Source organism: Tinamus guttatus, unplaced genomic scaffold, assembly GCF_059628265.1.
Source record: "Tinamus guttatus ecotype Peru unplaced genomic scaffold, ASM5962826v1 Tinamus_guttatus_pri_ptg000242l, whole genome shotgun sequence".
NCBI lineage: Eukaryota > Metazoa > Chordata > Aves > Tinamiformes > Tinamidae > Tinamus > Tinamus guttatus.
This window is the reverse complement of record NW_028288776.1, coordinates 1,557,894-1,579,033: the sequence shown is the minus strand read 5'-3', so window position 1 is coordinate 1,579,033 and position 21,140 is coordinate 1,557,894. Positions and strand designations below refer to the sequence as shown.

At 37.2% G+C, this 21,140-nt stretch overlaps 1 protein-coding gene across 2 annotated transcripts in view; it reads left to right on the top strand.

Moving 5' to 3' along the window:
* The window catches only part of HS2ST1 (heparan sulfate 2-O-sulfotransferase 1), a 78,869-nt gene extending 60,932 nt beyond the window's left edge, over positions 1–17,937 (top strand). Inside the window, exons 3-7 of one of the 2 annotated variants that reach the window (XM_088526052.1) lie at positions 6,473–6,558; positions 9,682–9,820; positions 12,960–13,057; positions 14,074–14,231; positions 16,352–17,937. In XM_088526052.1, coding sequence (XP_088382178.1) covers positions 6,473–6,558; positions 9,682–9,820; positions 12,960–13,057; positions 14,074–14,231; positions 16,352–16,578 — 708 coding nt within the window. In that variant the 3' untranslated portion in view covers positions 16,579–17,937. Of the gene's footprint in view, positions 1–6,472; positions 6,559–9,681; positions 9,821–12,959; positions 13,062–14,073; positions 14,232–16,351 lie in introns of those variants that run through there. The other variant, XM_088526053.1, reaches the window with a different exon arrangement.
* The last annotated feature ends 3,203 nt before the right edge of the window (positions 17,938–21,140 follow it).

Sequence of the window (21,140 nt, the reverse complement as noted above, 5' to 3'; positions counted from 1 at the left end):
GATCTGATGGGAGTGGTTTTTATTCCTTTATTTTATGTTTTCCAGAATGAATGGATTTCAACATAATGTTTGCCCTTTCTTTTTGTGAGGAGACTGGATATTGTTTCATTAGATAATAACAGGTTTAGGGCTTGCTGTGCTACAGCAAGTGGTAAATACCTGATGATAGGCTTAAAACTAAGCTTAAAAACGACACAATTAGGGCAGAAATTACCTCTGTTAAAAGTGTATGCAAAGGTCTGTTGTACTGTCATCTGTCTGTGGTTTTATTGCACATCTCTTGGCTGTGCAATAACGTTTGTCTGGCATTTCCCTTTGAAGTGTCTGCAGCCTTGCTTGCTCGCTTCTCCGTAGCGTATAGCTAGTGCACCATGCCATCAGGGCTGTACTGCTGTCCTGGGTACCAAACGCGATGAGTGGTCAGTGCTCCGTTTCCCTTGGGTCCTGTGTGAAATGTTGTTGTTGTTTTTTATAATAAGCCTCTGCTCTTGGAGAGTACAGACACAGAAACCAAGTAGAAAGTCAGGTCTAAAACATCTTTGTGTCCGCTGGCTATAAAGCAGATGTTGCCAGACTTTTGGCTGCAAGCAGATCATCTTAAGAGGATATGCAGCAGAGGCAGGAGCTGTTCTGCACTGCAGCACATCTGCACGGAGGCTCCCAGCTCCTCCTGCTCTGTGCCTACAGGCAGAAGCAGCCCAGCACAGCTGGAGTAGTCTGGGGCAGGGGTGGAAATATTGCCTGGCAAATATTACCTGGACCTTTGCTTGCAGTTCAAGGTGTGAGTGAGGTAGGAATCTCAGAGGAGGGGTACGGTCTTGTGGTGGCATTTGGGACCTGTTATTTGATAGTAGACCTGCGGCACTATTAGTTTTTTGGTATCACAAAATGCCCTCTTAAATATGCAGATAACATTAGTAACGTAAGTATCTGAGAAGGCAATGGGGTACACATGAGGAGCCAACTGTCTCTTTTATTCTTTTATTATTATTATTATTTCTCTCTCAACAGTGGTAGCTGGAAATAACTTCTTAGCCCTATTTTAATTTTCAGATGAGTTATGGTATGGTGTTGTCTGTGTTTGGATTAAACTTTAGGTCCCGTCATTCTGGATACTGTATGTTTTGCCAGAAACTGGGCTTGTTTGCTGAGTTTGTTAAGGAGTAAATAGGGTAACCATCCCTATAATCCTGTCCATTGGGAAAGCAAGTACTAAAAAGCCATGCAGAGCCATTTCCAAAAGATTTAATAGGCCATTATCTTTTAATTAAAAATCCTGTTCAGTTTAATCCTACTGCCCATGCAACCACTGATTCTGTTTCTGTAGAGGTGTCTTTGAATAGTAACGGTCTCTCCAGAAGGATAGACCTTGATGGGTGTATTAGACGTAGGAGAGATTGATGGTGTAGACTGAACATAGGTGCTTTTCTCACAACTTCGCCTTAAATGTCTGTTTCATTCAAATCAAATTCATTCTTTACTGAATTGGTTTTGTCTGGAGAACCTCTACTCCTCCCTCTTCCCTCAACAATTTCCTACTGAAAAATGAAAATCTACCAATTCTGGGCATGTCTATGATACTGGCAGTCCTAGCTTCATTTGGTGCTTTGCTGTTGTTCAAGGTGGTAAATAGTGTTATTTAACTAGATGATTAGGTGGTATTCTCAGTACCACCTTCATTAGTACAGCCAAGTTGTGTGTTAAGTGTATATATACCAGGAATAAAATATGTAAACAAATCATAAAGGCAAATTTTTTTTTCAGTGATACTGTTTCTTAAAAAAAAAATCTCTCCAAGCAAGCTGAGAATACATAGATAACTTTTTAAAATAGCCATCCCTCTGCTAAATGCTATTTCTACTGTGTTTTTTCCAAACTCTTCTAATCTTGTAATGGATTTCAAGTTCTTAGCCCATATGTGAAACCTTTATATCTTGGATGTAATCTAAAAAAAAAAAAAAAAGCCTACTGAAAATCCATTCCAAATATAAACTGCATCTGCTTTTAGATAATCCAATAAAAGTCCCTAACACATCCAATTTAGTTTCAGATGGAGATTTTTCCAGTAGCACTCCTTTCTTTTACTGCTCTTCTCTGCACAGTACAGCAGCATCTTAGTAACTGCCTCTCTTTTCACAGATTGGCCTTTTCTTGTAGCAAGCTGAGTACCCTGTTGACCATATTGCATTTCTGACCTAGAATAACAGAAATGCTTCAATTGAAATAAAGTAGACGTTTGACAGGATTTTAGTTGTTGCCTGTGTGTTTCAGTACTGATATTTTTTGTCCATACAAGTATGCCTTTGTGGACGGCTGCTTGGATAGCATTCTAGCCACATAAACCTTTGTTGCATTGTGCATTTGTGTCATTAACGCATGTCAAAGCAAATTAATATTCTATCTTGCAGTATATATTCTTGATAAAATATTAGAAAAGAGGATATGAGAACACATGCTGCATACTGTTCCTGTGAATATCTGTTCTTTCTTATTTTCTTCTCACCCAATGTCTTGTTCCATTTTTCTCAGAAGAGCAACTTGAAATCTCTTCTAGAGCAGTGGTCTGCCAGGGAGCACTCTCATACTGTCTTGAATAATACAAATTTTGTCAACTGATTGGAGACTGCACTGTCTGTAGAAAAATTAACTAGAAAGACTTTAGAGCAACCCTGTTAGAAGTAAGAGTACTGTTTAACAGTGTTTAGCATTTAAGAACTTTTTTCTCTGAGTTAGGTATCCTGGTGTGTAATGGTGTCCGCCTCCATACCTGTGCCAGTTGTATTTTTCCTCCAGAGAAAGAAATGTTGATACCAGACAGGGATCTAGGTTGACTGAACTGGTAGACTTAGTCCTGTCACCATCTCACAAAATTGCTTCTCTGCTGCCTTGGTTTGGGCTTTCCTGTGGCTTCTCATGGCACGAAGCCGAAGCTGTGCTGCTAGCCTGTTTCCAGCAGCCCTGATCCTGTAATTTAGAGGTAACTATTAGCTTGGGTGACAATTTGTGTAGCTAAGTTACCAGGGGATTTCTGTGGAGGGATTTAGATTCAATCATCCCCTTGTGCTTGGAAATTAAATCTGAATCTGGATTTTATTTGAATGAGGGCATTGGTGACTTGCTGTCTTTCTTGAAAGCTCCAGAGTTGTTTTTTTTGTAGTTCAAAATGGAAAATTCTTATGCATCCTCTCCACACGGCACTCGTGGTATGTATTCCCTCATCTTGCCCCAAGGGTGAGAAAACAAATTGTGGGATCCTACTTTAACCATCTTGTTTCCAAAGGCGCTCTCACAATTTTCAGGCCACAATGGTGCTTTGAATGATGTGGTGTGAAACACTAATCATGTCACTAACATACAGCCTAAAGAAAGGACAACCTTCATGGCCTCTTCTGACTAGCAGCTTGAACACAACCACTGCTCATCAAACTGCTTTCATTTCATTGCTTGTTCCTGATAGAGGGGCAAAGTCTATTTATAGTTTTAAGTTGGAGATTCAGCAGCTGACAATCAAACCTATAATATAAAAGTGGGGTTTTTTCAGTATCCAGAAGGACAAGGACCACATCACCTTTGCTAACTGGTGTAATTGGTGGCCAGAGGAAAAGTGACAGGTCAGAACATCACTTCGGTTTGCCTGCCTGGGTTCCCCAGGCGTTTTGCTCGTACTAGGTCTTTTTGGTGTTTTTTTTGTGTGCTTTTTTGTTTGCTTTGTTTTTTGTTCGTTTCTTTTCCTCCTTTGGGATCATGGGGACTTGTTTTAAATTCTAATTGTCCTAAAAATTGAATGTATTTAAACTACCTTTCTCAGACTTATTATAGTCTAAGTACATTTCATCTGTCTTTTTAATTCAGTGAAGCTCAGTTGATTTCTCACTATAGATTATGAAGCAACTTTGTAGCTGATTATTTAAAAGCACCATGAAGCAGCTTCACAGGAATCCCATTCGCATTTATCTGAACTTTTAAAATAACCTCCGGTTTTGTTCAGGTGAGTTCAGATGCAGAAGCTTGCTCGTTCTCTTGAAAGCTCCAGTATTCACTGAGCCCGGAAAAGAAAGGTGACATTGGTCATATTTAACAGTAAGAACCAGCATGCAGGATTCATCTGCCCTAAAATGTGCGAATCCTGACTCGTGAGGCTGTCTGTGACCAGAACAATTTTGACTTTTAGAATGCTGCAAAGTATGGGAAGAAAAACATTCTAGCATGCAGGCTAGGTACAGGCGTTAAAAAGTTAAGAAATTCTCAGTGGTGCAGCTTGTTGCTGTCCTATTTCTTAGAGTAGATGTAAATGTCATGGCTGTCACAAAACCTTCCTAGCCTTGTCTGAGCCTTATCAGTCAAACCAGGTAAGCTAATAAAAGGGTAGACATCACATTAAGTCTCTGGTATATAATTTAAATTTTAGCTTCATATATACCAATCCTATGTTTTTAAATGGTGATTCTTCCTTAGAAGACAAAGGTGTTTTAAGTCAGAATTGGGTGGAGTGGAGATGAAGGAGAATATACACTCGTATTTAGAGAACTTCTTTAACGGGGGAAAAAATATGTTCATAGCTGAGGCTCTTCACTGAACATGTCTTGTAAATAACCTTTGAAAGGTATAGTCAGTGAAAGTGTAGTTTGTTTGAACAGTGTAGGTAGTACAACTGGATTCCAAGTCATCTCGATGCATTATCACTTCGCGTTATACCCAGAAAGAGACAGGAAACCAACACAGTTTGCAAAACAATTGTAAAACATTTTTGGAGTGTTTCTCAGATTTGTCAATTTTCATGTGCAATATATAATTTAAATTGCGAAGTGCCACAGACTGTTGTATTTTGTATCACTGAAAGAATGACTGCTGCCGGTTTTTAAAAAGTAGTCTCGTTTTCTTTTACCCGAGCATCCAAAAGCCAGTGTTCATGGAGGTAAAGATGATGAACCTCTTCCGATAACAGGCAGCAAATTTTGTACATTTGTATAAACAGTAGCAGGCTAGTCTTGCAAATAAAAATCAAGCTTTAAAAATTCAGCTCTCAGGATACTCTCAATCCATTACACTTTACAAAATATTACTGTTTGGCTTGAGCTCCAAGACTTTTTTGACTCTTCTGTCTTGCCTCAATGTCTTTCTAGTTATCTGTTATAAGGCACATATATGTTATAAGGCACATCTATAAGATATTGTAGATGTGCAGAGACTGTTAGAGAGCAGTTGTAAATAAACCTGTCATGTGTGTTCTACTCTTTAAAATTAAATTAACTATTTAAGTTAATTAAAGAGGCTATCTGTTCTTTGTAGAGCTATACTTGTCATAAGGCTAAAATGGCAGTTATTTGTTTTTCTCTGTGCACTGTGAAATCCAAGTATTCTGTGATACTTCCATGAATTTGTATTGCCAAAATGTTGAACAGAGGTTTGTTATGGCATGGTGTTTTGCAGTTTCTGTGCTTCAGTTGTAGTATCTTGCTTGTTTTCCAAGTGATTTTTAAATGACTTTTAAGTGTGCTTTCCTATTATGTAAATAAACTATCTTCTCATTCTTGGCTTCAGAAATGGCATATCATCGCCATACAGCTCAAGCAGTACAAATTTATCATCTTTTCTTTATTATCCAACTCACTAGTTTTGAAGTAACTTTCAGAGCTAAATGCTTTGATGTTAAAATATTCTATTCATCTAATGAAGCCCAGCAAGATCAGCATTTGCATGTCCCACTTAATTTCTTCATACTTTCTGGTTTGGGGAGTGAGTCTGTTTGTTTTTGTTATCTTTGAAATGTAAAACTATTGCTATTTTTTGTGAAGTTTGCCAGTAGATGCTTTATCAGCTCTTGTCTAAGGACTACTTCATGCTTCAACATGATCTTCTGGAAGTTGTACTGAGTGGATGTTTGGCTTAAAAGTAACTGTTCAAAGTGATAAACTGTGTAACTAATTTACACTGTATACATTTTCTAAAATTTACATTGCCTTTTGGAAAAAGGGAACAAATGAAACCTCTTATTTGTTTCTTATGTCCCAGTAAAATAGGTCTGTAAATATACTTGCAAATCTGGTACACTTTAATCTGAGAGACTAAATACAAGTTAGAGAATTTCTTCAAAAGCGTACTTGCATTTCTGCTTGTTGCAGACAGAATTATACATTGCTTTCAAATTACAAATAAGATGAACTGAAGATGAATAAAAAATTAAATGTTTGTATTGATGGCATTTTCGTGGCAGTTTTCCTTGAATTGCCTGTCTGATTTCCGTATTATACTTTTTATTAGTTGCTGATCATTAAGCTATAATGATGTAATGTGAGTTGTCTGCATGCTTTCAAAAGAACCTGCTTCAGTTGGAGAAAATTCTTTGGTAATATTTGTAATAATATTAGACTTTCTCCTAATGCAGTGTCAGGTTTTACTTATTGAACAGAAAGCACCATAGCCCGATGTGTTCTGGCTGTTCAGAAACATTTTCTGCCGTCTACCTTTACAGGTCCGATTCGTGAAGAATGTGACTTCCTGGAAGGAAATGAAACCAGGATTTTACCATGGACATGTTTCCTATTTGGATTTTGCAAAGTATGTTGCCCGTGGATTTATTTGTTGAGTAGTATAGGAGTTTTAAATATGCTGCTGCCTGGGTCCATATGGGATATTACTGCCCTCTAGCGATAACAATCCGACAGTTTCTGCTAAGAAAAATTTCACTACTGGATTTTTCCTTCAGATGAGTGGTATTTAGTTTCACTTTTCAGTGGAGTTTTGTCATGACTTTTTGCACAACAAGGTGCAGATTACAAGATTAGTATTCTGTGGCTGAATTACAAGATTCCTCTACCTGAATATTCCTTTTTCTTTTTATTGCACACTCATTGTTAGTCATTGGCTTTTCTGTCTGGAGTCTTAGCTCAAATATGCTGCATCTAAAAGTCATACCACCTATCTCTTATGTAGTTCTTCACTTTAAGAATATCTCTTTATGCTTTATCAAAATACTACAAGTTATTTTAAAAGACTTTTCTGACTTACTATTCATTTGACTGGCAGTTAAGCGCACAAAACTCGGAATACATCCTCCGTAGTTCAGCATTGTGAAACCTTCCCATTCTGTTGTATGTGCTAATTTTAGCTTTCTATTTTAAAGAATTAAAAGAGGAAGTGAGAATTTTATAGATTTCCAGAGTAGATTATGTAAACCAGAAGTTTCCAATGGCACTAAGTAACAGACAAAAGATCCTAATTGCAAATAAGTAAACAAATGTATCAAATTTTATCAGCTTCCCATCTGCTTTTTAAAGTTAAAATGCTGCATTAATAAACCACTGAACTGAACCCCTGCTGGAATAACAGCTCTCTGGAACAGCCAAGATGAATGTTATTTTATACATTATTCATTTTATAAAGCTGAAAATATTTTTGCACAGTGGAACTTTTTAAACTAATACAATTATTTTGCTTCTACAAAGGCATCTAAGCAATTTTACAGGTTTCACTCATCTGCATACTTCCCTTTAGGGCTGTTTTATCCTTGTGTTTGTTATCCTTTTGCCTAAATGACTTATTTTTTCCTTGCAGCAGCTTATTTTTTGTCATACTTGTGGTTTTCATTATTAAAGTAATATATTGCATGCTCTGGTTGCATTTGGCATGACCTACTGTTTGAGCTGTGAGGTCAAACACAGCCTGCTTGAAGTGAATATTCTTGTAGTTCTGAAGTGTAAAATATTTTATAAAAGTCTATTCCGGCTTGTTATATGCAGACATCAGACTTAGAATCACTGTGATATATGATAAATGTTTTTTAAATTATGCTCAGACTAGAAATACTGAATTCAATCAGTGAGCTATGGCATGAAAGGCAGGTTACAACAGTCCATCAACCTAGAAATAGCAGTAAAAAATTTGATTTCCTCTCCTCCTATCCCCTCCCCATTTCTGATCCACCTTCATTTCATAATCTTCTCATTCATGATCATTTGGAAAAAAAATCTTCATCTGACATAATGCAATTGCTGAATCATTATGGTTGCATTATTCCAACAAGTGATTTATATTATCATAATTGAAGCTAGTGGTGTGAGCTAGTATGCAATTCCACATGAATATACAACCCTGCACAAATATTTCAAGGGCTTTATGTTTCCTTAACCCACAGATACATATTGAGGCTCTGACTATTTCTAAATGATTTGTTACAGCTTTCTGCTGCACTTACTGTAGTGTCTGTAGAGAGGGGCACATTTCAGTGAGCCTGAAAGGCGGTGTATACAGCTCGGAGGTTCTGGACCTTGTGTCAAACTGATTCAAGTATTCAGGAACTCCATTTAAAGCCTTTTGAGGGTAACAGCTGTCACAGAGGCAGCTGAGAGCAATGACTGTAACTGCTATAGCGTGAGTAACTGCAGCTCTAACACCTCAAGACTCACTTGTTTCTTATCCGACTTTGATACCTGTAGTGCAGGTCTTTTGCCAAAGTAATACCTTTTAAGTACATTTTGCTCAACTTCCTCATTCCTGCTGTTTAGCTTGCTTATTATGTTTCTCTTCTTTACTTTTTTTAACCAAAGATTCCTCATGAGCAGTACATGGTATTATAAATTAGCAAATGCTACTTGAGCAATAGCCATATTGCATCTTGAAACCATGAGTGCTCCATTTTAGCTCAGCTAGGAGGCTTAGTCTTTTGTCAATTCAGGACTCTTTCACAGTTTGACTGCATGTAAACCTAAGAGATCTTTATTATTATTATTTTATTATGATTCATTTCTGTTTTCAGGGTTCTCTATGTTATTGCAGTAATCTCCATTGTGATATCCTGCCTTTAATTTTTGAATGCCGTATTTATTAATTTGCCACAAAAATGTCTCAAAGGGAGCAGGAAAAAAACCCTCAAATCTATTGCAAAAGCTGCCTTAAACATGAACCATTGAAAGGCAGCATTTGTACAGAACAGTTTTAGCTGCTTAAGTCTTTCATGTGTGTTCTGTGAGCTTATCAAAACGTTTTTTTAATCAGGCTTCCAGTTTGCACCACAGTAAATTAATGTTTCCTTAGGTAAATGTCTAAGGAGAAATTGCTGACCTGCAAAGTGCCTAAACCTGAGTGTTTTACACATTTAGATAGACAAATGAGTATGGTCCCAGATATTGTGTCCTGGTCAGCACACACAGTCATGGTGGAGCAGTGCAAGAGCTGAGTGTGCCCCGAGCTTGGGCTTCCTTGTGCTTCGTGCCTGACTTCTGGGGACCTGGCAGGAAAGGCACGTGCCACCCTGCAGAGCACAGCGTTGGGAGCGGGAGCGGGACACCGCGCGTTCTGGGGTACCCCCTTGGTGTCAGTAAGTGCCTGCTAAACTGTTGAAGACGTTTCTATGGTCAGGAGAATTGTTTCAGCGCTGCTTGTATCCATTGTGTGACATACAGTTTACACACAAGCAGAATGTTTTAAGCACATGCTGATATTTTGTTTCCCTAAACAAAAAAAACAGTGCTAGAAATACTGAGTTTGAACTGACTTACCCAGTTCATTGCATGGATGCATATGGCAGTGCATTAAAGCAGGCAGTAACCTTCTTCCCACCAACAACTTCTTTCTCTGCAGGTTTTAGTTTTAGAGATAGGTGTGAGAGTACTGGATGAGCAACTCTGATTTGACCTTGATTTGTGTGTGTGTTCCTCCCCCCCTCCCCCCCTTTTATTTTAGATTTGGTGTTAAAAAGAAACCAATTTACATAAACGTCATAAGAGATCCTATAGAACGACTGGTTTCTTACTACTACTTTTTGCGCTTTGGAGATGATTACAGACCAGGGCTGCGAAGGCGAAAACAGGGGGATAAAAAGGTAAAGTAGACTTTGTTTTATGTGCTGTTCATGGTGAAGGTAATGCTAAAACAATTTTAAAAATATGTCCTGATAAAAACTGAATAGTTCTTGTATCAGTACTCATGATGATGGTGACTTCATAGGTGATATTCTTGGCTTGGTGTCAGTACTGGACCAAAATTAAATATGAACTCTGTCTCTTTTGTAACTGCATAAATTAATTTTATGTTTTAAAAAATTGTTTAAAATATGTTTTTTTATATACTGAAGATGTTAGTATCCAGCTAAGCTTATCATTCTGTGTTAGGAATCTGTATTTGTGTTGAAAACTAAGGTGGATACAGTTTACACCAAATCCTCTAAGATTGCTGATGTTTTAGCTTTTATATCTGCTTTATTTATTAACCCACCTTCTTTCATTTTCTTAAATATAAATATTGCGATGTGACTATAACATATGAAGTGTCTTGAAAACAATGGAATATGAATGATTAACTTCTGTGCTTCTTGTATAAGTTAAGGAGTTTACGCGTAGTTGAGTTTAGCCTGTTATACCCTTGTAACACTACAGTTTCAGAGCTGCAACCTCATCTGAGTACTATAATATATTCATTTTAGGGGGGGTACACATTCATTGTAATGGTTTCCAGTAAGACATTCACTGTTGCTTAAATCAAGAAGAAAAGTAGGGTGTTGTGTATATAAGTAGAGTTTAAATGAGTTTAGTTGATGCAGAATTTTAGAACAATAAGGGTTTTTTGTTCTTAACAGCAGTAAAAACACTATTCTTAAATTTCAATAGAAATATGTTTTCTTAAACTCTTTCATTTAAAAAATATTTGAAACTTAACATAACATTGTGCTAATAGCAAGAGACAATGAAAATTTAGGTACAAAAATCACACCAAATGCATCTTGTGCAAGTCTATAAACAACACCATAATGAGTAAAAAATTGGCTAATGATTTTCCCCTTTGCCTCCCCGCCCCACCACCTCCCCAAAAGGGTGATTTTTTTTTTTTTTTTTTCAAATACCCAAAAGAGACCATTTTCTCTTCTCCACGGCTTATACCCTTCTGTGTTAGTGAGGTTTTGGCGCCATCTTCTGCTCCTGCACTCCAGCTTATCCAGATGTCCTCCTGTTGAGGTAGGGGAAAACGTCAAGCAGAGCAGTACCTGAGAATGTGGGTAAACACCTCTCTCCACAGACTGGCTACAGAGCTGATGTGATGCAGTGGGTACCGTAAAGGCAGAGATTTTTCCTTTGGAGACTTATGCCATCCTTTTTCATGAAGAGCTTTACCTGGCCAGTGGAATTCTCTTCAGTTAGGGATCTCAGCAGGCTTCTAAGTCCAAGCTATTTATAGGGCTTACTATTTAAATAATAATAAAAAGTGCCATTTCAATTTTCAGTATAATCTGGACAGACTTGTTAGATAATTACGGGGAAGTATTAAGCCAAAACAAACCAATGCTGCTGCTCAGTAGATGGCACTTTAGGTAGTAGCTCTAATTTCCTGGAAGAAGTTGAAATTCATTCCAATTTATAGTGTCTTAATGCATTGCATTAATAATTTAATGTTTCTGTATTTATTGTGTTTTTCTATAAAATTGTTTCTATCTAGATGGTGTCTTGTAGCACTCACTCGAGACTGCGTTATACTAGGTACCACAACAGTGCTTTGAATAAAAAGCAGGGAAGGTAAAATATTGCGATCTTATGAAAAAAAAATCAGTTTTGCCCTTACTGAATGGAGCGGAATCTCGATGTTCCTTATACCCAAATGCCTACACCCATACTATAGTGCATTTGTGGAAGAGTACCTTTTTCCTAGTCTATGTCTCTACTCTCGAAGTTACAGACAACTTTGCTCCAAGAACAGGATCTGTAAAGACAAAGAGTTTTTTGTATTAAAAAAATCCAGCCAAAATCCCTGGATGGAGCCATTGAGATACCTGTGGTAGAGGAAATGGGGAAGAAAACTTGTTCCATTTCATCTTACATGGAAAATCACTTCCTTTTTTAGGTGCTCTATCTGTAAATTTCCCTCACAGAAGTCTTTTCTTTGACAAATATCCATTTATATTAGTACATATTTTTATAAATTAAGAGTAACTATAAATATAGCCACATACATTCAGAACAACTTAGGTCTTAGGTAAATGTTGATGCCATAAAATACTCATGGTGGACCAGTGTAGAATTTCTCTAGAGAGCTACAGAAACTAGACATTTGTAGGCTGTGTGATCTGTATAGCTGGGTTAAGTAACATGAGCTACAGTAAAAGTATAGTGTGGAACAAGATACCATGACTTAATCCCTGCATTGATCCTGTTATCTATACATTTTTCAGCATATCTCAGGAATAATTCATCTTATCAGGAATAGAAGCCAATCCTGTTGTCCTTGGTCTAACACGGAATAATTAGACAAATATATTTTCACTTTGGTTTGAACAGAAGCTTTTTAGAATGTCTTCTGTATAATTAGAAGTTGTCTTTTAGGTTGAATGCCATTAAGCTGGATAAAATATTTGTAAATTCTGTTCCATGCTAGAGGAGGTCTTACTGTTACTGTATCACTGCAGTTGAAACTGTGTGTTACTGCAGCTATCTGTGCACGTAGAATGACGTTTTATGAAATAGCCTGTTAGTGAACTTGCTTTTCTGTCTACTGACTGGAAGCCAAAAACAAATTAGCCTCTGAAATGGTATTTCTTTGTTGTAATATTTAAAAGGTAGTAGAAACTTGATTTATCCAGAACAAAATGCATAATGTTCTTTGGGAAAGATCCAGTTGTCCCAGTACTGCACAAGTGTTAATGGCATTTGACACTGTGGGTAGTGATGACCACTCTTTTTAAGGCAAGAACAATGATACCAGCACTCTTTGACTGTCTTTTTCTTATTTTAATATAACCCTTGTCTAAGATGAAACTGTAGGTTAGTTTTTGCCATAAAGGACTAAGTACTATTTTAGTTAAGACAAATAAGTTCTTCTAATAAAACCTTGTGAAGACAAAGCTTGAAAAAAGTACCTTTTTTTCTCACATCGTGCATTTTTCTGTTCTCACTACATTTAACAACGAACCAGGTTAAGATGTTGGATACGTAGGTTGGACTTCAAAGCTCAGCTCCATTTTGTCTATGTTGCAGACCTTTGATGAATGTGTAGCGGCCGGAGGCTCGGACTGTGCTCCAGAGAAACTTTGGCTTCAAATTCCATTCTTCTGTGGCCACAGCTCAGAATGCTGGTAGGGAGAGAGGTTTGGGTTAAATTGTTAAATTTACGTCTCGGTAATAATATACTCTATTAACAAGTGTGAGAGCCTGAATGAAAGGCAGCAGCCAGTGCTTTACTAATAAGTATTTTTGGGAGATTGGTTTGAAAAACACTGTATTGAAGCAGTCTCACAGTTGTTTAGCCAGGCAGTACGGCAGGGTGCTGCGCACGTGTGCTGAGAGTGCTCTGAGAGAAAACAGATGCTTTCACTTTTAAAAATATTTTTTGTGGATTCAGAGTCTTGACATTTTTTGTTAAGACAGGCTATGATATTTGTCTGAATGGAGATATTTCATTGAAGCTCCTACAGTTTCTGGGGCAAATAAAATATTTGAGATCAGGATAAGTTCATCTTAAACTTTCATCAGATAAGCAGTAATTAAATTAAGCATAAACAAAGCAAATGATCACTTGGGAGCTTCTGTTTCAGACCTACTCACACCTGGGCTAGGCAGAGAAGCAGAGAACTCTGAATGCATCTCCTCACCCTGTCTAAAGCTATTAAAAAGCAGAAGAAAAATTTCTATATTTCTTTGATCAGGGCAGTCTTCCCAAGTACAATGACTTCATAACATGGAATTATTCTTGTAGGGGACACAAGAAGAAAATGTAGTCTCACCAGCACCCTTTCAGATATCTAATATGAAAGTAGAGAATCTCAGAATGGACACAGAGAAAACATACCCTCCAGAAACTGCATTAATAAAGGCAGGAATCATATACATGTAACCATAAGTGCTACTTTTGTTTGTTTTGTCAATAAGTTACTAATACAAAGTGGCTTTGAGTAGCCTTGAAGAGACAAGATATTAGATACAAATACAAATGACAGAAATTGGAGTAGTAAGCTAATCTAGAAACAGTTATAACTTAAAAAGAACCTTGACTTTTTTATGCAAGGGTCATGTTGCAAAGTAATCTCTGTCCAGGGAGCAAGGTTTGTTGACTGACATCAGAATTTACTTTAATTGTGTTCTCTCACTTTAGGAATGTGGGAAGCAGATGGGCTTTGGACCAAGCCAAGTACAATCTAATTAATGAGTACTTCCTAGTAGGAGTTACTGAAGAGCTTGAAGACTTTATCATGTTACTGGAGGCTGCGTTGCCCCGGTTCTTCAGGGGTGCTACAGAGCTGTATCGAACAGGTACCTAAATAGCTGATCTCTGCTAACCTTTTTCCTCTTCATCCACATCTTTTAAAGTGAGTTCTGTATACCTAGATGGCTAGTTCTGAGTCTTTGCCAAATTTGCCTGTCAGGTGACTGAGATTATTGTGGAAGGAACAAGCTCTCTAAAGTAGTCTTCATACCAATTTTGGAGGGCAGCCCAAGGATGTTATTGTCCTCCAAAAATTGCAGACTTCTAAGGCTGTGGCAAAGGCAGGTATGCCACACTTACATTTTGAGCTTATGGTATATGTTCAGCAAATTGGACTGGTCTTTATCAAAACGCTTTAGAAAGTTATGTTAAGGGCTACAGTTCTGTATAGTGGCTGATAGTGGGTAGATTTCTTTTCCTTCTGAAGCACTGCTTGATACAAAAAAAAAAAAAAAAAAAGCTTGGCTGTGCAAAATCAATTTTGATTGCTCAGCTTGTCTGCACTTGCAGGCACTTCAGTGCCTGCACAAAATTTAAGTCTTGGGATGATGGGATGGAGGAGAGAGGAGGTCTTCTCATGAAGGGAATGGTGTTTTTTGTAGAACTGTGGGGATTGTAGTGATTTAGGGGCAGACAGAAGGATCTACATCTGCTATCTAACAGTGGCCAATGGCAGGTGTCAGCAAAAGCGTGTAGGTGTAGGGCAAGTATATGGTAGTCAGAACTGTGCATCAGCAGGTCCCAAGAGTGAATGAAGTACACTTTAATGGATAACCTCTAATTTTCTTCCATTCCTCGACTTTTAAAAATTTTGCATAAAATTGCCACATCATCCTATGCTAAGAAGTTCCACAGTGAAGTTGAAAAAAGCATATATTCCAGTATGAAAATAACATGCTTCTGTCTTGAGCCTGTCATCCAGTTTCATTTAAGTACCCTGATTCTTCTACTAAGAATTTGAGAACATTAAATTTCAATCAATCTTTTTCAAGCTACTGTTATCTTACAGACTGCATTATGTTCACCTTTTATCACTTGTTTTCTGGGCTATGGAATCTCTGATCACCCTTACTGCCTTTCTCTGTTCCTTTTCTAGCACCCGGGGCGCTGTCCTTTGCGCCTTTGCGCATTCAGGTTCACTGTGGGCTTATTTGGTGATATTATGTTATTTTCTGTTTTCTTATTTTCACTTCCTTTCCTGCAGATGTTTGCTGGTTTGCCTGTAATAGCTGCCAAGAAATTATTTTTCAAAGATAGAAGTCTTCCCTTCTCCTACAAGCATACAATTTCAGTATGCTAAATCTAAATGCTACCTTTGTAGGCGAAAAGGTCTGCAAGTGTGTTACCTTGGAAGCACATTAAAATCGTTATGAGACATGCAACCTCGTAGTTTTTTTTTTAGCTTGGAGGTTTTGTCTTTGTTCAACAAAAGTCCAGTTTTCTTGCTTCCTACACTTCAGTGAGGACCTCTGAGAGGTCTTCTGTCTTCTACAAACCATTGGATTATTTGGGATCCCAAGGTCCACATACATGGCTATCATTCTGGGCTCATAACATATCTGTCATATAAATAATAGCTCAATTTCTAGGAGCTGGATATGCAACCTGTGATGAGGCTAAGGTCCTTCATAGTAGCAAAGTTCTATCTGCAAGCAGGAGAAATGGGGCTGATGTATGAAGGCTACATATGTAATGCTGACACGTTTGGTATAAAAGCACTAGGTATCATGCCTTAGGAAGGGAAGATGTTGTCATCCCTTGGGTTGTCTGTATCTTGTGAAAGAAGTTGCTGGTCCTGCAGTTTATAAAATTCTTAACATTTAATATCCAGATTAACATCTAAATAATTAATTTTGAAAGAGCAGTCTAACTCCAAGTACATTATGTGAAGTAATTTGTTCCTTAAATGAAGTGTTCATTCTGTGGGTTTATTAGAGTAAGGAGGAAGAATTGCAAGAACTGATGCAAAATGCATTAACATTTCGTGAGAGAGGCTGCAGTTTTCCAATCCCACATGTTACATTAATAAATTTCAGATTAAGTTCTGTCACTTTTAATGCAATTTATCAGAATGCTGAAAGTAAGAAAAAAATAAATAAAAGAATTGCACATGTTTTTTAATCACATGAACTTTAAAATGAAGTTATTGTTTTCATTTTATATTCAGGAAAGAAGTCTCATCTTAGGAAAACAACCGAGAAAAAACTTCCCACAAAAGAAACTATTGCCAAGCTACAACAGTCTGAAATCTGGAAAATGGAGAACGAGTTCTATGAATTTGCACTGGAGCAATTTCAGTTTGTCAGAGCACATGCAGTTCGGGAAAAAGATGGCGAGTTGTATATTCTGGCTCAAAACTTTTTCTATGAAAAGATTTATCCTAAATCAATCTAAGAACACACTACTGTTAGCTCAATGGACCTAAACCTGTGGTCACATCATCATGTTAGTCCTCAGCTCTGGAAGCTAAATTGCTGTAGGCCTCCAAGACATTTCTCTATAGATCGAAGGGGGCTGTGGACCACGTCCAGGGAGTTGGATACTGATTAACTATGTTGGTAATCCAGAAGCAAAAGCTTCCTTTTATCAAACTAATATTTTCAGTGGAAGTTAATACCCCTTACCTGAAGAAAACTACACCTTAATTTGCAGCAATTAACCACACAGCAGTTCTAGTTGAAAATATAAACAAACAAAAATGCTTCTCTTAATGCTCTTTTTAAGTTTTGGAGCAATTTATTTTCTTTTATACTTCTATGAAGAGGAAATCATTTTTCCCAGCTTTCAACATGGAAATTTTGGTTGTATACAATGAGTAGTGTTAATAACTGGTTGACATCTATGCTTTGTTTTTGAAAATGTCATGTTACATGATATTAATTGTGATGGTTAATCATGTTTTGCTGAGAAATGCTGCTGCTGCTGGAATTGCCCGTGTTTATATATATGTGGTTTTATTAGAAAGCTACAACTGATCATTAGTGTTAAAACATCATTTGCACAGTAGTATTGTAAAAAGTTAAAAGAAATAGTTTTTGTTTTCATTATCCCCATGACCACTGACTGAGGTTGGGAAAACTCTACAAAGAAAGTTGGGATTGTCTGTGGTTTTAGTTGGTGCTTACACATCAGCATAAAGATAGCAAATTCAGTACCAAGTTTCTCCATGGATTCTTTTTAATAATTGTAAGCTGAGATATTGGTGAATCCATATTATGACTCCATTAGTGAGCTGTGGTATGGTTAGGGTTTTCCTACTTCTACTCTACTTTTACCTGTAGAATATTTTTACTAAGGTGCTTTATAATGTGTTTTAAAGCATTGCATTTACAAAAGAAAAATGCTGTAAATATTGCTTATTTTACGTATTTGGACCAAAAGGTTTAAAGTAACTAGTTTAAAGTGTTTTTTGCACCACTTTTGTTACATGTGAAGTAAGAAAACATCACATCAACTTCCTGGTTGAGTTAGCTGTCGGACATGGCTGAAAAGCACTTCAGTGACCTCAGTGACTTTATACTAGAATACTGTCCAGGGATTCTCTTTACAGAAATGTAGTCATCATCCTTTTATTATCTTAAGAGGAAAAGAAGAAAAATGTGTAGTCTGATTGAGAAAGATGCAGTGAGCTTGACATAATTGTATTTATGTAACTGCCTTATGTGACTATTGTAAATTTGTGAGTTGCCATTATTAACAATGTGAAACACCTGGTAGATTAAGTAAATTGCGATTTGAGAACAGATGTTTGGAGCCACTGCCTTATAGCAGCTGGCAGTGGAGAACTCCAAGAATTTGTTTCCTATTGAATTTTCTTCAGGATCTGAGTAGTTACACATCTTACACCTGCCTTTCTTAAAGTGCTTTTCACAAGGTTTGATGCGGGGGAAGTCACTGAAGAGACCAAGTAAAGAATGCTGGTAAAGGCTTAAATTCCTAAGGAATGATGTTGAAGGCTTAGTTTAAAATTGCCAAGTGAATTTTTTTTTTAACTAGCTTGTTCTTGTAATGAAAACAGAGGAAATGGGAAATGGTCTGTGAACTGGATGTTTGCAGCCAAAAGCAACAGTCCAGTTACAGACAGGATAATGAGAGACTATCAAGTACATCTTGCGTTTTCTTTGGGTTTTTTGACCTGCCTCTTTGAATTTTAAAAATAGATCTTGCTCTGTTCTTCTTGAATAATCAGGGAATTTCCTTCTGGTAGCTCACTGTTTATATAGCATGGACCACACATAAGATTTCCTGTTCTCGTTTTTTCTTTTTTTTCCTTTTTTTTTTCTATTGACATCATTAATGATGCCAGCACATTTGGGAATAGGATGTGCTAGCTCACATTTGAGGACATGTCTTCTAGCTGAAGAAGTTTGTAGAGCTGTATACAAGAAGGAACTACCTTTAGGAGTTCTAAAAATGTCTTTAACAAAACATTACTCTTTTTTGAAAATAAAATGAATATTTATAATCCCAATAAAGATTCTCTACTAGATTTTATGTTAGATTTTATTTTGCTATATTGTCTTTCTTCAGTATAATTTGGATCCATTTATATTCCTTGAATTTCCTTCAAAATATTTATCTAGCTAATGAAGTAAGAATCTAGACTTAAATGCTTCTGTATTGCCAAGAGTGAAACATCTACTGATTTCAGTACGACCTACAAGAAACCTTTTCTATTTTGTAAGCAATTTTTAAAACTATGTTTCTTTTATTTTTGGCCAGGATTTAAAACTTCTGAAACATAGGCAAGTCTTCAGTAACAAAAATACAGAAAAATGCATTTTTAAACTTCAGAAGAGCAATATATTTTTCATAGTTCATATAGGAGAAGAAAAATTCAACAGATAATAGCAGTTTATGTTCTTTGTTGTGAACTGGCTGGGTTGAAATTGGTTATACCAATGAAAAACAGTATAGAAAAACATTTAAAAGGCCTGTTTCAAGTGGAGAAAGATTTGTTCTACGTGTAATCTGCAAATGGAAGGAATAAGCCTGTCTGCTTTTATATCTAGTGCAACCATTAAGTCAACTGTGAACATTTTTGAAATCATTTGAATTAAGAACTATCCAATTTTGATTTCCTAAAAGCAGAAAGCTTAGGAAAAGGAGCTATACAATTTTTAAAGACCTGCTCAATTCATCTTCTATTTATCTTCTATTAAGAAATGGAAACAATCCAAATTGTTGGCATTAAAAGTATTTTACAGTATATAAACAAAATTTGTCCTGTGTATTTTCCCTTAATGAGTACTCCTGAAAAGCAGCAATACATGGGATTTTGTTGTTGCAGGTGGTGTGATCAGTAAACTTACTATATAGCACCTGAACACCGATCTTGCAGCCGAAGTCACTGTAGTGTCTGCAGAGGAGACCCGTGGCAGAAAGATTTGCTTTTTGGTGGGGTACGCTAGTCCGAAAGGTGCTGAAATGCTCATACCCACAGCTGGGGGTAGGTTTTGGCACCCCGTTTCTCTCTTGCACAGAATTAACACCAAGGCTTCTGCAGAGCCCGGGGCGCCCCAGGCAGCGCTCGCGGCTCCTTCCCGGGCCGGTTCTCATCCTCACGCCGAGCCCTTTGCTCTCACTTGGGTGACGTGTTCCGTGAGCGGCCCCGGTGCCAGGGCGTGCAGCCCGCCTGGGCCTTTCGGCTTGCGCTGCCTTGAATTTCACACAGTCTCCTCATTAATGGTACCCAGGCCGCGGCTTGATTTTTAAACAGGGATGACAATTTGAAGCTGTAGAATATGGCAAAGGTAGAAGCAGTCCATCCTTGTCACTTAAAAAGCCTTGTCTGGATACTTAGCATTTCTAAAGGTACTTTGCTACTCTGCTTTCAAGGAATATGTGTTTGCTTGTTTATGATTTCAGATCTGTTTTGTTTCAAATCAGGGAAAATTCAGTTATTTTCTGATATAATTCTGTTGAAAGTTTCCATTAAGCTTACCTGGTGTTGCTATATGATAAAAGGCGTATGGATGATGCTGTCTATGCTGTGCTGTTTAAGCTGTCCATTGAAAAACCTCACTCAAGTGCACTGCCAATTTAGCTCTTCAGAATTGGAGCATATTTTATGACTACTAGAGATTGGATTTAAGGCAACTGTAATGGATGCTTAGTTGCATGGATACATCCTTTACTGCAAGCCTATGCAACTATGTAACCTTTGCAGCGGTATTTCTAAGAAGAGGCATCTTTGTGAACACTTTACTGGAACATAACTATAAATGTTTAGACACTTGTACTGTTTTACACTTACATCAGCTTTCTGTAGAGAGAGACAGGTTTGTGAGCATTTCTAAAGCAGTACTGAATGTAATTTTGAAAAACATGGATTGTGCTTCATGACTCTTTCTTTTTAAACACACACACACACAGCTAAATAGTGCCTTTTTTCCTCACAATCCATGTTGAAGATGCTCGCTCCCACTCACCCTCCGTAAATTGATTCGTTTGTGCAATACTATTCCAATTTGAAACCATTTTGTCACAGCTGTTTGAGAAATAATCTCCATTCTTCCTTACTCTGCTGCCAGCTTTCTGTTGTTGAAGTGTTTTAGTTGATTACCTAATGCAAATGCTATAAAATAAAACACCCAGTGGGAAGGGGAAAAAAGAGTCTGGTGTCCTGTCTTAATATTTGCATGTCACATTCACATTAAATGATCTTTTGCTAGAAGATGTTGATATGCAATATTCTGAACTTCATTTGCAGCTATTGTGTTTGTGGAGGGGAGGTGAGTTGCAGTGTGATTCTTCTGTAATGATTTCAAAGAGCTATAACCAAACACAATTTATAAGCCTCTAGAATTTGCATTGGGCTTTCTAGACAGAAATGTAATATATTTACAGTGTGTATACACTGTACTGGAAGTGTTGAGGAGGAGAAAATGTTTTTTAATATTAAAACTAAGATTTGTAAGAATGAAAAATCGGCCTTAAAACAATGAATCGCTATG